General features: G+C 44.0%; 1 protein-coding gene and 1 pseudogene across 1 annotated transcript in view; both read right to left on the bottom strand.

Annotated features, from left to right (window-relative positions):
• bin1b (bridging integrator 1b) overlaps positions 1-18445 on the bottom strand; it is a 53916-nt gene that overhangs the window by 22037 nt on the left and 13434 nt on the right. The window contains exons 2-11 of the mRNA XM_038998420.1: positions 16089-16169; positions 15735-15789; positions 15394-15488; positions 14718-14813; positions 13823-13930; positions 12586-12671; positions 12213-12288; positions 12057-12112; positions 9223-9271; positions 8311-8502 (exon numbers count right to left, since the gene is read on the bottom strand). Of these exons, the coding sequence (XP_038854348.1) occupies positions 8311-8502; positions 9223-9271; positions 12057-12112; positions 12213-12288; positions 12586-12671; positions 13823-13930; positions 14718-14813; positions 15394-15488; positions 15735-15789; positions 16089-16169 (894 nt within the window). The remainder of the gene's footprint in view (positions 1-8310; positions 8503-9222; positions 9272-12056; positions 12113-12212; positions 12289-12585; positions 12672-13822; positions 13931-14717; positions 14814-15393; positions 15489-15734; positions 15790-16088; positions 16170-18445) is intronic.
• LOC120051571 lies at positions 458-634 on the bottom strand (annotated as a pseudogene).

The raw sequence follows: 18445 nt of genomic DNA, 5'->3' as shown, positions 1-18445 counted from the left end.
TTAATAAACCGTCAATTCGCAAACTCAATCCTCTGTCTGGACAATTGTTCATTTACGATCTAGTCAGGTCATTACAATATGCTTTACTGGTATGTGAGGCAGTCCATGTTACCAGTACATGACTTTAGCACATTTAATAGTTTATACTGTATATTCATTCTCCTTGTGTATATATTTCCAATCATAACAATTGTTTGTTTTAACTACTTTTATTACTTAGCTATTTGTATATTTTTGATAATGCGTATTGCACTGTTGAGAGCTTGCAAGTTAGCATTTCACTGTACCGTGTATCCGTGCGCATGAAGAATAAACTTTGATTAGAAGATTAACGCAGCATTCACATCAGCTATCATAGTCAACTTTCGCAAATGTGAAAATACAATATACATCATGATCCTAACAAATGAAAACCGATCAACTCTGTTGTCGCTGCCTGATTTATCTTTACAATGACAGGGGGTGCAACGTTCCTGGAGGTACTGCAATACCAGGTCGATGCGTGGAGTGGACGGAGCAAGCCCCTATTCCATCTCCCTGTTCCAAAAATCTATTTAATATATGTTCCCCAGATAGGGGACGTATCAGATATTAAACTGATAAGAACAGATTTTTATTTTTTTGGAAAAAGAATTTTTATTTTCATTTCTCATTGAAATACAATTACAAAATCAGTGCATTACATAACATCGATTCATAAAAACAGTATCCAAAAGTAGTGTAACAATATAACAATAGCAAAACTACTCAAAAAAGTGCTGTTCTGCAGAACCTGACCAGTATTATTACATTCAAGTTTAACTTGCCTCTAACAATCTCCAAAAAACAATACAAAGAATTCTATAAATACAAACATATACATATACCAAAGTGAATTCTGAATAAACCTCAGTGTATATCAAATATGTACAAAGGCTTAGCCTACATTTCAATTGGCTCTAAAAACATTTACAGTGAAGGGTAAATCCCTTTCCATTTCTGTTTCACTGATACAATGCCCCACTTATCTATTTCGAATTTTATTCTTTTCCAAATGTCCTGTTTTATAAATTCAACTAATCCCGTCGGTGACCACTTGAGGGTGTCATTGACCGCACCACATCTGGCCTCCCAAAGTTTGGTCTTGATAAGGGACACCAGAGTCACTAATGCTAATAATTGCACCCTTTCCACATTTTTTTAGTTCAAGTTTGGCTACCTCTTCATAATCAATGTTTTTTTAAATCTCAAAAAAGTTTAATTTTTCTCCAAACTAATTTGGCAAAGGAACATTCCCATAAAACATGGGGAATTGTTTCAATTGCGAAACAATTGTCCCTGGGACAAAATTTATTCAGGGTCGAATTATGATCATATAATGTTGATCGGACCGGAAGACGTCTGTGTAAAACAAGCCAATTAAAATCTTTCAGTCTGTTGTCTAAACCTTTTAATTGTGTCCGTAGCCAGGTGGAAGGCGATATTGGTAATCGGTCTCTAGGACGACAATTTTCTATTACTTTCGCGTATAGCAATCTGTGGTTGATTACATTTTCTTTTACTTTGCAGACAGGGGTTTTCTTTGCCCATTCCACTATTTTCTTAAAATGTAATGGGATACTTTCAGCTTACTATTATCCCATTCCACCATGAACCTTAACAGTACAGACAGCCAGAATTTGATTAAAATGTGACATTTGTGTACAGAAGACGACAAAAGACAACAAACGTTTGAATAGAACAACGCATCTAGCTTGAGAGGAATATGAGGGAAATCCCTTCCACCAGCCTCTATAGGCTGGTACATCCGATCTCTACGGATGTACTCATATCCCCCCCAAAAGAAATTAAACAGTGCCCGTATGAAAGTTTTTCTGAGAGACACCGGCATAGGAAACACATAGGCAAGGTGAAGTAATGAAGGCAGAATGTCCGCCTTCAGCACTAACACCTTCCCACTAAAGGATAGTCGCCTCACTTTCCACAGTCCCAATCTTTTATTAAGCGATACTAGTTTTTCTTTCCAATTAAACATGTCATCTTTAAATTCATTTCCGAAAGATATGCCGAGCACTACCATTGGTCCTGTGCACAGTCAAACCACATAACTGATCAGTTCTCCATTTCCACTGTCCCATATATTTTATTTCTGTTTTATTTTTGTTTATCTTTGACCCAGAGGCAATAGAGAATTCATCAATGACTTTGATAGACTCTTTCAAGCTCAGGTCGTCCTGTAAATATAAAACGTGTCGTCCGCATATTGCGAAATTTTTAGAATATCCCCTCCGGGTAAACGGATGCCTTTGATGTTGTAATTTGTCCTAATTGCGCATGCGAAAGGTTCAATATATAAAACATACAATAGAGCAGATAGTGTCCCCCTGTCTGACACCTCGTAATTGCTTGATAACAGTTCCAATATTCCCATTAATATTTACCCTGCTACCCACATTACTATAAAGAATTTTTACCCATTTCATAAAATTATTTCCAAAACCAAATTTTCCCATAACTCTAAATAAAAACTCATGGCGTACCATGTCAAAGGCTTTTTCCTGGTTCAAATTCACAGTAATAGCTGGCAGGTGCCTTTCCTCTAAATATGCTTGAACGTCTCTGTGCAATTGCAAGTTCCAGGTTAATTTTCTCCCCACCACACCGCATGTTTGGTCTAAACCAACAACATATGCCATGGCAGAAGATAGGCGATTAGTTATGGCTTTGCTTAATAATTTATAGTCAACACACAACATTGTTAAAGGTCTCCAATTTGCTAATGTCTTGGTCTCCCTTTTTGTAAAGTAGAGAGATTACCCCCTCGCACATTGAACCTCCCATATGCTCCAAACCAAATATACCTCTAAACACTTCCAACAGATGACATCCAATTAAATCCCCAAAAACTATGTAAAACTCTTTAGAGAGCCCATCCACTCCTGGTACTTTATCTTTCATGCTCTTCAGTGCCATATAAATTTCATCTAATTTCAATTCCCCTTCTAATTGGTCTCTAATATCGAAAGGTATCTGCACATCCACGCATTTTAAAAAATGAGTCCCCTTCTCATAATCGATTGTTTGTTTTTGAAATAGCTGAGAAAAGTGGTGTGTAGCGACACCAAGCATGCCATCTCCATCCTCAACCATCTCCCCATTTTGGTCCAATAAAGCAGAAATAGTCCTCCTCTTTCCCCGTGATTTAATTTGTTTGAAAAAATATGCAGAGCACTTCATCATTTTCCCATTTATCTTGCTGACTTTTAAAAATGAAGTCTCGAGCTTTCTTTTCAAAAAAGGCATGCTGCTTTTTCTGCAGGATACACAATTTGTCTTTATCTAATCCACCACCATTCAAATTACCTTGGATGTGTAGATCTTTTAGTTCATTCTGTAACTTATAAAATTCTTTGTGGGTATTGTACTTTGTCTTTGCAAAAATTCTGAATAAAAATCTTGATTCTTAATTTTGTGCTCTCCCACCACTCTATGACAGTAGAATAAAACGGTTTCGTAGTTACACAGCCCTGGAAAAAAGACCTAAATCTTGTCTCAAAAGTTGTGTCATGTAAAATGCCCTTATTAATTTTCCAATACCCTTTTCCAAATTCAATTGTTTTTAATACTACTGTCACAGTCTGGTCTGAATAGAATACCGGAGTGACGCGCGCAGAGGACACACCGAGTCCACGCGGAACAAACAGATAATCTATTCGGCTCCTCGCGCCCCTACTGTTCTCCCAAGTGAAACCGGGATCATCCGCATGCGCCACTCTATAAATATCAACCAAATTATATTTACCTATTAAACTTTTTACAATATACCCTCCTAGATTACCTCGGTCGTATGATACATTAAAATCTCCCCCCATAAACACCTGTCTGTTTGTCATAAAAATAGCGTCTAGGTCGTTAAGCATTTCCCTCCTTTCCTTGGGTGTCGATGGTGCATTCACGTTAATAAATCTAAAACATTTACCCCTCCAATCGATATCTACTATTAAAACCCTCCCGTGTACAGCCGAAAAACTTCCTACTATTATTAAATCCCTATTCCCACATAGAACACCAACCCCTGTAGAATGCACCCCGCCGACACTCCAACTCGACTCTCCCTGAACCCATTCCCGCGTAAACCTCTCCACATCATTTTGATCTTTTAAATGTACTTCTTGTAAAAAACACAGAGAAGCAAATGGAGGACAAATGGGAAAAAACAGTCGCCCTTTTAACTGGGTTCCTAAGCCCTCTAACATTTATGCTAGCTAGGTTTAAAAAAGACTACATGGGATAAGGAGGGAAACGGACAACTATCTAAAATATGACATTTTTCCAGACTCACTTTAAATACATCTCCTCGTTAGGAGGCCTATCCGGGAAACGGTGGTCCCCAGCGGGAGGACTGTCCACAAAGATCGTGGTCGGGAAAACCCTTTCCTCCTCCTCCTGCTCCCCCTCCATCTGTGTGGGTGCTGGAACACCGCTGGGTGCCAGACCGCTGCTGTCGATGGAGCTGCCTGACAGGGAAAGCAGAGTCTCCTCTGCGCTGCCCGGGTTTCCCTCGCCTTTCTCCTCAGACCTCCCGCTTTCAAAACAACTGAAGCGGTTTCCCCCCAGAGCGGACTTCTCAGTCGCCTCCATGCTGATGAGTGGGGAAACAGGGCTCATCTGCTTCCTCTTCACCGAGCACTTCCTCCTCTCTCTCACCGTTGTCCAGCTCTCCGGAGCCGAGGGCGCGGTGGGCTCTCCCTTCTCCTCCTCCACTTGCTTGTTCCAACTCCCGTCTGTCTCTCCGCTCTCCTCGTGGGATGATGATGGCGTCTCACTCCCGCTCTCCTCAGACCCTCGCAGTTCTCTCTCCATCACCAGCTCATCCACCACCTCCTCAATGGCGCGTAGTTCTAATCCTTCTCCCTCATCTGGTCTTTTCCCGCTCTCCGCTCTTTTCCCGCTCACCGCTCTGGCGTAAGAGGGGGCTACCTTCGGGCAGTGACGGAACAGGTGGTCCTCAGAGTTGCACAGACTGCAGCGCTTGGGCACGGTGCAATCCCTCATTATATGGCCTAGAGTCCCACAGTTTCTGCACCTTGTCTGGGTGCAGGCATCGGCGAGGTGCCCGTAGGTGCTACACTTCCTGCAGAAACGAGGCTGTCCAGCATACATAAGGTAGCCCCTGTCTGCTCCGATAGAAAAAGAAGCGGGAGGACGGCGGTAGCCATCATGGCCGCTCTCGTCCTCCTTTAGCAGCACACGAAACTGCCTCTTCCCTGTCCAGATGCCAAGGGCGTCCTTAATGTCTCTCACTCCTGGCAAGATGGTCACATACCGGCTGAGGTAGCACACTAATGTTTATTCTGTGACCCATGGGTTGAACATGTGCACCGTTAGCACCCTCATATTGTGCCTGCACAGGGACTCCACTTGATAAGCACTGAGGGCGGGTGCTGTCGCGTTCGCGCGGAAAAGCCCTCTCACCTCCTCCAGCCTGGTGATGGTGATGGTGTAGAACGACACGTCGTAAAACTTCTCCGGTGTGTTCTGTTGCATCGGTGTGTTCTGTTGCAGGCAGTGCACGTCGTCTGCTGTCAGGCGTAGCGGTCCAAAGAGAACTTCCTTCCCAAATCGATCTCTCTCCATCAAACTATCTTTTCCGGTCCATTGAAAACGCAGCGTATTCTTCAGTCCAGCGGCTGCTGACTGACGTGGCCGATGACGACATCGCACCACCTTGTGGATCCCGCGGGTACTTCTCTCGATCTTTTTCTTGATTTTAGCCAAAAGGCCGAGAAGCGATACCACAATGCTTTCGGGAGGAAGGTGCCGTTCTCCGACACGTCAAATTCGACTATGATTACACCAAAATGAGCTCTAAAAGCTTTCCATCAAAGATAATGCTTTTAAAAACTTGTGGCATGGATTGGGAGATAATCAACGTCGGGAATAGCCACGTTTGACTGTTACAATGTAACAAATTGGTAGGTTTAAGATCACGTGGTCACCCGCCCTCCATTCGGAAATGAGAGAAAGCGTTGTTAAATTAAAACCAGATTAACAGCTACATTGGAATAATAATATATCACGGGTGGGGGACAATTTGGAGATAATAATATTAACATAACATTTGATCTTGTATCAAATATCTCTGGTAGAGTTGCTGCCACAACGGAACTGAAACAATTGCCCACATGGTGGCGACAGAGTTCCACCGACCGTCGCTTTACCAAGCTGTCCTGTGTGGTGCACGAAACTGCGTTTGAATGCTGAACCACTTGACTTCAATACATCAATGCAAATAATGTGAACAATAAAAATAGTCTATGTATTTTTTATATCTGTCTGTAAAGCCTTGTATGATATGGCCATTGTGAGGAAGCCTTCATAAAGTTGCCCTCCTAAATTACTAGAGACCAAACTTCAACGACGGCACTGGACTGCAGGAACGGTCTTGGCGTATGGTCCTAGCTGCCTAAATGTGTCCTCCACATAATAAACTGTACAAACATGGCACTTTTGAGGCTTACTTTTACAATTAAGCTTACTCAGTCACTACAAGAAATGTCATATCATGGTCATAAAACGCCATTAGGCGTGCACTCACTGTATATAGACTTTGTTTTTTTCCTACTGTATTATTGACTGTATGTTTTGTTTATTCCATGTGTAACTCTGTTGTTGTATGTGTCGAATTGCTATGCTTTATCTTGGCCAGGTCGCAGTTGAAAATGAGAACTTGTTCTCAACTAGCCTACCTGGTTAAATAAAGGTGAGAAAAAAAAGAAAATACTGAATATGTAAGTTATTTGGTTGGTGTCTTGTGAATCAACCTGTATGTGCATTAGGGTTGAATATTATCCCAGTTTCTTACAAATGTTCCATCCCGAGAATAAATCACTTTTCTCCCGGGTAACCCGTTATTAACCGAGAATAAATATGTTTTCTCTGGGGTATTTCCAGCCAGGAAACCGAAAGTGACAATCAAAAGCATATAAATATCTGGATTTGATTAGAGCTTTGATCAGCATGAAAATTCAAACCTGATGCTACCGGAGCCTGATGAGACATATATTAACCACATTTAATGAGCCCTACATTAACCACATTTAATGAGCCCAAGCCCAAAAAAGCGCAAATGATTGTGCTGTTATCCAATAGACCACATATATGATAGAGGCACATTACGCACGACAGAAAAACATAAAAGCGCATAGATGAAGCTAGCTATATGCTCTCTTGGGTAAATAAATGAAACTAGCCAGTAGGCTAATCTGTTTAAGTGTGAACTCTGTGTTCGTATGCCATATTAACCACTCTCCATTTGTGAACTCTGTGTACATGTGTCTTAGTATCCTCTCAGGGTTTTGTGTATAATTTGATAGCATCTAATAGAGCATCAATCTGCCTTTGGTTCAACTGGAACAACTGTTGATGAATAAGTCCAGTGGCCTGACTGTTGGTAATTCTGCAATGATGGATAGTATTCCATCTCGGTGGTTGGACTGAAGAGACACACTGACTGTACTCTGTCTGTCAGTACCCTGTCAGTGTGTCTGTCTGTCCCCAGTCTGTCCGTGTCCATCTGTCCCCAGTCTGTCAGTCTTACTGCCATGTGAGGAAAGCTGTCAATTCGTCCCTTGCATGCATTGAGTGAATCCATGCATAGCATGCAAAGACTGTGCACTGAACGAGGGGAAGAGTTCAAACCACCAGGACCACAAGCCTGTGTCTGACTGACCCCTGAACCTGGTGACCTTGCTGCCTGCCCAATGGGGAGACACACCAACTTTGGGTGCCGGAGAAGTTGCGGCCTGCAATAGTACATCCAGGTCCATATGGAGCAGGTCAATATCCCCTGCTGGGGCCCAAACACTGCCAAACACACACGGAAGATAAGCACTGGGATTACTGGGACATTTTACTGGGAAGGCCCTGGAGATGACTGGTGTGGTGTTGTAACCAGTTGTAATAGTTGCAGAGATATGGATAGGCAGGTGAAAAAGTAGGTGGAGGATGGATGAAGAGGGTGAGGGACTGACCAGAGAATGAAAGGAGGTGAGATCATCAGAAAGGGGTAGCTGGAGTGGACGGATGGATGGAGAAAGAAAATAAAGGGCAAGCCGAAAACAAGGGGGAAGAGGAGGTGGGAGACCAGACCATCCCTAGGAAAACAAGGGGGAAGAGGAGGTGGGAGACCAGACCATCCCTAGGAAAACAAGGGGGAAGAGGAGGTGGGAGACCAGACCATCCCTAGGCTAGAACCTATGAGCCGTCTGAGTTGACACTGAGGGTATGATGTTGATGGAAGCCTGAGGGGACATTATGACATCATCTGACCTGCGGCTGTGACGGAGTGGTTGCCTGTGACGGTGCGGTTGCCTGTGACGGTGCGGTTGTGTTAGCGTCGGGAACCAGTGCTTCGCCATCGAACGAGATTATGTCCTGTTGCGTGTCTGGAGCTGGAGTCAACGAGGGTCTGGGGCTGGGGGGCGGGCGTACAGGGGCGGGTCCAGGGGGTGCCGGCCTCGTCTGGAGGGTCCACGGAAGTATGTACACACATGCAACAGTAGTGAGGGAGACACAGCACACAGGTTAGTAAAACACACCAGCACACTAGTAATAGTAGGTTACTGTTACCTAGGCCGGTATCCAATCCAAGGTGGGTCATGGAGCAGCGCTCAGGACAGACGACAATGTGCCTTTTCAAGGCAATTTCCCTGACATTCCTGGATATTGTGTTTACTGTAAATGCTGCGCATGTTGGCTCAAGTGTAAATTACCTTTAGAAATCAAGTGCAATGCGCTGCTCTATAACGCGCCATGGATTGGATCCAGCCCTAGTCTGTAAGGCAATGTGCTGCTCTATAACGCGCCATGGATTGAATCCAGTCCTAGTCTGTAAGTGGTGTCTATGAGGCTTCCTTCTATGTTAGAAAAGCACATGTCTATCAAACCAATGGAGAGAAACTCTCTATTCAACATGCTCTGGGTTTCATCTCTCGCTTTGAGAGTTTTCCTGAAGAGAATGTTGGCGACTGTGTGTGTGCTCGCAATTGTACCGTCCTCTTCTTTTTCCACCCTCTTGACCTTAAACCTTAAAAACAGACCCTAAACTCAAGATTTCCCTCACACGTTTCTGACCCACGCTTCTGAAAATGACACTTGTTCATCAACACACAAACCCCAGTCACTCAAGACAAACACAGAGACAGTCAGACACGTTACAGCCCCTGTATGAGGGAACCTTACCTTGGGTGCAGCGTCTGGGGTAACGCTGTGGTTGGCGGCGGCTGCCTCACTGGGAAAGAAAGAGAAAGGGAGAATTACTGACTGACTCCTGTGTCATGCCATGATGAAGATGTCCTGGTTGTGTTCAGTAGAGAGAGAACATTTTACTGTATTTATTTTTCTAGGAAGGAGAAAGTAGAAAATAAAGAGGGCAGAGGAGAGAACGAGAGAGGGGGCAGAGGAGAGAGAGAGAACGAGAGAGGGGGCAGAGGAGAGAGAGAGAACGAGAGAGGGCAGAGGAGGAGAGAGAACGAGAGAGGGGGCAGAGGAGAGAGAGAGAACGAGAGAGGGGGCAGAGGAGAGAGAGAGAACAAGAGAGGGGGCAGAGGAGGAGAGAGAACGAGAGAGGGGGCAGAGGAGAGAGAGAGAACGAGAGAGGGGGCAGAGGAGAGAGAGAGAACGAGAGAGGGAAGAGGAGGAGAGAGAACGAGAGGGGGAAGAGGAGGAGAGAGAACGAGAGGGAAGAGGAGGAGAGAGAACGAAAGGGGGGACAATGACCTCAGTTGTGTTGGAGCAATGTGCGGGCGGTTCACTAAGATGATAGTACAACGGGCTAAGATGTAGCAGCTTATCAGTTTCAGTCATCCACAGTGGTGAAGGTCTGACTATCTGGTGGCGGCCGCCCCAATTAGTTTTTTTAGCACACACTGTCCCCCTGTATCACCATGCGAAAGCAGAACAGGGTCAACTGGTGTGCGTAAGAGAAAACATTTTGAAACTGAGTGAAATGCGTTGGTACAACCATTGAACTTGTCTGATAAGAACACAGACGTTCGTTATTTTTGTTGCAAAACATTTTGTTACAGTGTGCCATACTGAACACAACCTAGATGTATTTGTGTGTAGTCAACAGTCTGCACCATCCACCAAGACCACAAGATGGGAGCAGGGGGTTGAGAAGTATATTTAATGATCTGTGTGTACAGCCTCATTTTAGCAGGGAGAATGAGCACATGCCAAACAAACCATTCTTTATTAATAATATATAACAAGACCGTGCGTAGTACACCACAAATACACAGCTCAGAGCAAAAACTATTTGGGGACGTTGCTGCGGCATGAGACACCAACTCACAACACAAGGCTTCCTCAAGCATCATGCTGCGGTCATGCAGAGGAGTGCCTGACCTGAAACACACGGACACTCAGACTGAGAACTAGAGGAACACCCATGAATGTCCATGCACACAGCAGAACTCCATGCACTACTTGGACAACTAAAGGTCTGTATATATCCTGTGTTGAGTCCTCCAACCCTTTATTCTCACTCAGTATCTAACTGCACCATGCAGAAAGACTAGTGCTGTGCAATTAACCAAAATGCCAGTTATTTTTTGTTTTTTAAACAACAAATTCACCAACTTCAGTTCAATTATTTGAATTCCATTTCTACTATTGCGCACATAGTGCTGCCGAACTGTGTGATGTAGTAGGGAGTTGTAGTTTCCATCAAGCTCTTTAGAAACCAGATCATGCTGAACTGTGTGATGTAGTAGGGAGTTGTAGTTTCCATCAAGCTCTTTAGAAACCAGATCATGCTGAACTGTGCGATGTAGTAGGGAGTTGTAGTTTCCAACAAGTCCTTTATTCTCAGTCAGTATCTAACTGCACCATGCAGAAGGACACACACAGGCACATATAAACTGTCACACTGGTCACTCCCAGTCAGGTCCATTACCTCTTCTTGGGTCCAGGCTTCCAGTCTTTACCTGCCTTTCTGTAGGGGGGGGTGGGGTGTAATTTACTCTACAGTATTCTATATTCAGCCAGTCATTTCACTTCCTCACTAGAATGTGTAAGCACAGGGTTGGATAGGTTACTTTCTAAATGTAATCTGTTACAGTTACTAGTTACCTGTCCAAAAGTGTAATTAGTAACAGAACTTTTGGATTACCCAAACTCAGTAACGTAATCTGATTACATTCCGTTACTTTTAGATTTAATTTCCCCTTAAGAGGCATTAGAAGAAGACAAACATGGATGTTGCCAACTGAACAACATCGATTGCAGGATAAATCAATGTTAAAGTTAACATAGCTGGACATATTTGGATGTTACATTTTACTTGATGGGTTGGTTATGTAGGCTTCTTCTAACCCATCGCTTTCTACTACATATAATAATAAGATTAAATTATATCCTTACATTATAAACCAAATTCTATCAGAATTCCAGTCATTCCAATAAATGTTATACCTCTTGATCGCAAAGAATAGAACTTGGAAATATGGAAGTATAGATTAGCCAAATTGTTTTATCTGAGCACCAAAACTAAGGACTTATTAGCCAGCCATACTCTGTTGTCATGGAGGACTGATTGGGCTCATTGATTCGAGTTGAAAAATAATGCTGCGCTCATGGAATGGCATGCTTTGATCAATAATAAGTGATATCCGTATCAAATTACACTACACCACTGCTGTCCTCCTTACCTCCAAGTGTTTATTCATGTTGGATAATCTTTGGATGCCAACAGCAGTCACACCACTGGAAGACATAGCTTGGACTGTAGCCTACAAAAGCCTATTCCTGCTCTTTCCCCGCGATCCATCAAACACATTCGGTGTGTCGTCATGTAATCCGTTACTGCCCAACCCTGTGTATGCACTGCATTGGACCTCATTTCTCTAGAATTACCATAAAGTTCCTAAAAGGTGCACCAGACATAGGTAGATTTTACAGGTACATATAACAGTGGGGCAAAGTAGACAGGTACGCCATAGATGAACACTATCATACGTACAATACTCCACTGGTATTCGCAACACATTTGTATTATGTCAAGTCTCACTCACTTGGCCAGCCTCTGCTCATCCAGTTTGGTCATGACATCATTCAGGTCCTGGTTCAGCTGCAAACAGAAAGATTGGAGGAAGTCAATTAATCAGTCTAGACATGTATTATCAATCAGTCCCATGTACTGACGGTAGGTACCCAGCTCTCCCTCTCACCTTTCCCATGTCTTTGTGGAACCTCTGCTGATATCCAGCCATACTCTGGAATGTGTTAACATAGAAGCCAACACGACTAGAGAGAAGAGAGGAGAGAGGAGAGAACGTGTTAACATGGTGGCTGGCAACACTGTGTGTGTGTGTGTGTGTGTGTGTTTGTGCGTGTCTCTGTCTGTGATGATGTGTGGAAGAGAGAATGTGTTAACATGGTGGCTGGCAACACTGTGTGTATGTATGTGTGTCTGACTGTCTGTGATGACATGTGGAAGAGAGAACGTGATAACAGTGGTTGTAAGTGGGTTGCTCTTCAGAAAGACAGAGGGAAGGAGATTGTCAGCCTGGTAGCATCAGTGAGAGGGTGGAGAGGTCTCACCTGTTCCACAGCTGTGGAAGCTCATCCTGCAGATCTACGTTGATCTCCTCAAATACTTTCTGAGCTCTCCCTAACTCCTCCTCTGCCTGTACAGACACCATGACACATCCACAGAGGTTAAACAATGTTAGTATATGCCTGTACAGACACCATCACACATCCAGAGGTTGAACAATTCTACAGTACCATGTTTGTTAGTATATGTTAGTCAAAAGAAAGCGCATTATCTACAATCAAACTAAAGAATGACATGGAATGCAGACAGAATGTTAGGGCATGGTGGCATAGAATATAGAATAAGGAATTAGAACTCAGAATGGGTGAATGACAAGTGAGTGTTGAAGGCATGGCGGGGGGGTCAGGGCGAAGTGTGACAGGGGTGAGAGGGTGAGTTAGTTAGACATCAGTCACCTGGTTTCTGGTCAGGTTAGTTTGGGCTATTTGATGAGCTGACAGAATCCCCTGGGCCCAACCTGGGGCAGCCTTCTCCACAAGAGACATCGGCTAGCCATGCAGACAGACGGACAGAGAGAGAGAAGCAAGACAAATAGTTTGACAGGCAGGTTAGCATTCAGACAGGCAGGTTAGCAATTCAGACAGGCAGGTTTGAGAGAGTTTTGAAATAGGGCAAGAGTATTTCCATATTGTACATTAACACCCAATCAAACACACACATGAAAAACAGGTTAATGAGACTTTTTTCCCCCAGTAGGTTGATTGGTTGCTTATTTCAACTGGTATAGCCTAAGCCCATGGGAGCATGTGGCAAGCATAGCAAAACGTGCCTCGCCAAAATTGCAATGCAGAATGTTGCTTACTGACATCAGACATCATAATGTGGGTATTTGCATTATCTTTGTTAAGGCCTTTATAGAGTCATGACTGAGTCACATTATAGAGCCGACCTGAACTGGCCTGGATATTTTCTCTTTACATTGTTCTGTTCTTTCCAAGAAGGTTCCAGAAATGCTGGTCCTCTGTAGTTGGTAGAGCATGGTGCTTGCAACGCCAGGATAGTGAGTTTGATTCCCGGGACCACCCGTACGTAACATGTAGGCATCCATGACTAAGTTGCTTTGGATAAAAGCTTCTGATAAATGGCATATATTGTTTGTTATTTTAAACGATGGCGGATGCAAAACCAGGCCATCCCAGTACAGCTGGCTCAGCTTGGTTTGGCTCAGCAGTGTGATACCGTAATGAACCCAGGAAACGATGCAGCGGGCGGCCATCTTACCTTGGCGATCTTGGCCTGGTCCTGCTTCTTGCCCTTCTGTAGGGAGCCAAAGTGATGCCTCGCACTGTCGTAGTCGGTCATCTTCCTGTCCCGCTTAGCGATGCGTGCCTGGTCAGAGACACCAGACAAACATACCCACAGAGTCACTGATAGATAGAAGGCTGCAGCTTCTTGAGAACCAATCAAGATCCATTTAAAACCAGGATCGCTGAAACGTTAAAGATTGCGCACCAGAAATGTAAAGGTGATTTCCTATTGAGCAGACATATGCAGCGTTCACGGTGAATGCAGTCTCCGCAAACAGAGGAACATCACCATTACATTTTAATCAGCTGTAACTCTGAACTTCCACCATATAGGTTGTATAGAGCCCTCGGTACCAGTATATGTAGTCTGTTCTGTTAGAGCCCTCGGTACCAGTATGTGTAGTCTGTTCTGTTAGAGCCCTCGGTACCAGTATGTGTAGTCTGTTCTGTTAGAGCCCTCTGTACCAGTATGTGTAGTCTGTTCTGTTAGAGCCCTCGGTACCAGTATGTGTAGTCTGTTCTGTTAGAGCCCTCGGTACCAGTATGTGTAGTCTGTTCTGTTAGAGCCCTCGGTACCAGTATGTGTAGTCTGTTCTGTTAGAGCCCTCGGTACCAGTATGTGTAGTCTGTTCTGTTCGAGCCCTCGGTACCAGTATGTGTAGTCTGTTCTGTTAGAGCCCTCGGTACCAGTATGTGTAGTCTGTTCTGTTAGAGCCCTCGGTACCAGTATGTGTAGTCTGTTCTATTTGTTAATGTTGTGAAAAATCAATCAAAATGTTATAAAAACGTTTTTATTTATTTATTATGGAGTTTCATTTTTCTCAAAATGGCCAAACACACACCGAGCACCTGACTGCAGTGACACACACCTTAATGTCAGGGAACTGGGCCAGATAGGTATCCATGGCGATCATGGAATTGTCCACAAGCTTGTCGTGGTAATCTGACCACAGGATGTCTGTCTCCTACAATACACACAGCAGAGTCAAACAACACACTCACAAATGCAAACACTCACGCATACACCCACCCCCACCCCAATAACAGCTCCACTAACAGTGCAGTTCAGAGCTAGTCTGAAACTAGCGCCATGTCTTCTAGCTATAGATCTAGTGTAGGCCACAGCTACTCCCACTAGTCCTCATTCATCACCAGTCTATACAGTCATGAATGAGCTGTCCTTTACCTCCATGCAATAGTCCATCTCCTTCTCTATCATCTCCTACAGACGGAAGGATGGAGAGATGGAGGGAAAGAGACATGCAGTGAGAGAGAGAGGAGTATGTGTTGCATTGAGAAGAAGTGAATGTGATAGTGATGAAATGGAGGGAGGAAACTAGACACTGGTTCCCTTTTCTATTCTCTTTTTACTCAAACAACCAATAGAATTGATCTGAAGTTCTCATGTTCTTTTCTGCATTTTCAATTATACATTTAATTCAACCTCTGAAGTTTTGTACACCTCTTTCACAGAGGAACAGGTAGTCTTTCATCCTGAATTCCCATAGATCACACACACACACCAACCGTGCTAGTCTCTCTCACCTCTGCGATGGTATCCACCTCCTCCTTGCCAAACCACTCTGGCTCGTACATATCCGCCAGACAGTCCTGCAGACGCTTGGACGCATCATGCATGGCTGAGGATCACAGGGACAGACAGGACAGACCAAAAACTGAAATGAAACTGGGCCAATGACAGGAAGAGGTCTGAGTGTATTAATGTGTGTGAACACTACAACTGTGTCACTCCAAAATAGACAAGATAGAAACTGACAGATATTACTGTAAAACCTCATAATAAGTTACAGGAAACCTGCACACACACACACACACACACACAGTTGTAGTGTACAAACACACTCACAGACAGACATGCTTCTTACTTTGAACTGCTGCCAGGTAGGCCCTCAAGTCTTTCTGCAGTTTGGTGCCCTCGGCCTGGAAAATACAACAATGGGTTGGACTGGGATTGTGAGCATGATGCCATTTTCACATTACTGAACCAAACGGTACTGTGCTGCCCTGGTTACACAAACAGCATAGTTGCTGGAACCATACTGGAAAAGATATTGTGAAAAGACTATCTTAACCAGCCCAGTACGGTTCAGGTCAGTCATGGATCCGTTTGTGTGTGTGTGTGTGTGTGTGTGTGTGTAGGCTGGGAGGGCAGGGAACATTGGGCCACAACAATGGGTTCACCATCTCAATGAGAGAGTTGGAAGAGTCGGGACTCTCACCATCTGCTTGTTGAAGTTAGCCACGCCCTCCTCGAACGCTGTGTCCCTGGTCTCATCAGCTTTACCCAGCTTCTGAAGGACCTGACAGAAAGACAAAACATTCCTGGGTGAAAACATGAGCACTACAGGGCTACTGCAGGACCTGGGAGAGCACCGTCAATAATCATACACAGTAATACTTTACTTAAAGAGACCCTAGTCTTAATGGCGATTCCCTGCTTAAATAAAGGTCAAATAATATATCTACTGACCTACAAAAATGAATGATATCTTTCCAATTGATTTGGAGGAACGATATATAACTGGTAATACACTTGTCTATTTTTAGGCAGGCTGTCAAAGCCATGTGTCTCCTCTGTCTCTGGCAGAGACCAGCTGACAAGCACACCAAAGGCTCTGTGTGTCCATCTCCTAGTTCAACATGGAGAACTTTGAAGCATTAAGCTGTTCAACTCTGACTCTCTGGTGGAATTTTCTAAATGACACTAAATATTGTATACTACCATGATAAAGCACATATCAGTTTCAAAACAGGGCTTGTGCAATGTCATTTTTCGTCTCACAGGAAAATAATTCATTTGTGGAGGGGGTTACTGTAGCCTTGTTCACATTGGCAGTTTGAAGTTACTCAAATCCAATTTTTTTGCATATCTGATTTGAATCTGTTATTTTTCCTCCAGTCTGAACAGCCAAAAGCCACATTGAATCTGAAACTTCAAGCCACATTTCAAACCAACTTCGTAGGCCATGCGACTTGTCTTGAACGGTCAAATCAGATTTATTTTCCCTCACATGGCTTTCAGATTTATTTGGCATATCTTGTTGCTTGCTAGCTACTCTGTTGACAGTTTGACAAGAACATGACGTGGTAGCTAACTAGCTTGTTAACTGTTTACAAACAAATTAATGTGCTAGAAAGATAAACAGCTACCTACCTAGCTGGCTGACTGCTGTGGCTAGCTAGCTGACTGCTGTGGCTAGCTAGCTGACTGCTGTGGCTAGCTAGCTGACTGCTGTGGCTAGCTAGCTGACTGCTGTGGCTAGCTAGCTGACTGCTGTGGCTAGCTAGCTGACTGCTGTGGCTAGCTAGCTGACTGCTGTGGCTAGCTAGCTGACTGCTGTGGCTAGCCAAAAAACACTTGTTTTGAAAGTTTGATTATCTTATCCTTTGAGGTTTTAAAAGTGTTCTTCCTCTATGAATTTGAACATTCAAAACAACAGGGAGGCATTGTTGTCACCTTAGCTTGTTGCATAACTTCTGAGTGATAGGAAGCACGAGCACCACCAATCAGCCTACACCACTGTGCACACACCTTTCGTTACTATGACAACTAGCATAGCCATGTCAACAAATAACTGCTGTCTGAAAACAAACAAATCTGATTTGGTCACTTGCTGTTTGGACAGTCAGTATTCCAAAACAGATTTGAAAAACAAAACAGATTTCAGCATTAAGGCCTGCAGTGTGAACAAGGCTTTAGTGTCTTCTGTTCAGGGTCAGTTTCCCAAACCCAGATTGAGCATAGTCCTTCACTAAAAAGCATTCAAGGGAAAATTTCCATTGAAAGTCCAGGATTCTGAGAAACTGAAACCTTAAAAAGTTTCACTTCTGTATTCTTTAACATTATAACCTCTGACTCATTCAAACAATAGAAAACAAAAACAGCAGACGTCAGCTTTTAGAAGAGCTTTCATCATTAAAAGGAAGAGGGGGAAAGAGGAGAAGAATAGAAAAGTATGCATTACATTGAAGTGAAAAGGAGGGAGCGATAGGGCAATGAAGAGCTGATGACTTGGGGAGCGATAGGGCAATGAAGAGCTGATGACTTGGGGAGCGATAGGGCAATGAAGAGCTGATGACTTGGGGAGCGATAGGGCAATGAAGAGCTGATGACTAGGGGAGCGATAGGGCAATGAAGAGCTGATGACTAGGGGAGCGATAGGGCAATGAAGAGCTGATGACTAGGGGAGCGATAGGGCAATGAAGAGCTGATGACTAGGGGAGCGATAGGGCAATGAAGAGCTGATGACTAGGGGAGCGATAGGGCAATGAAGAGCTGATGACTAGGGGAGCGATAGGGCAATGAAGAGCTGATGACTTGGGGAGCGATAGGGCAATGAAGAGCTGATGACTTGGGGAGCGATAGGGCAATGAAGAGCTGATGACTAGGGGAGCGATAGGGCAATGAAGAGCTGATGACTAGGGGAGCGATAGGGCAATGAAGAGCTGATGACTAGGGGAGCGATAGGGCAATGAAGAGCTGATGACTTGGGGAGCGATAGGGCAATGAAGAGCTGATGACTAGGGGAGCGATAGGGCAATGAAGAGCTGATGACTAGGGGAGCGATAGGGTAAT

Source organism: Salvelinus namaycush, chromosome 7, assembly GCF_016432855.1.
Source record: "Salvelinus namaycush isolate Seneca chromosome 7, SaNama_1.0, whole genome shotgun sequence".
Taxonomy (NCBI): domain Eukaryota; kingdom Metazoa; phylum Chordata; class Actinopteri; order Salmoniformes; family Salmonidae; genus Salvelinus; species Salvelinus namaycush.
The sequence above is the reverse complement of the archived record's forward strand: the minus strand, read 5'-3'. Positions and strand labels throughout refer to the sequence as shown.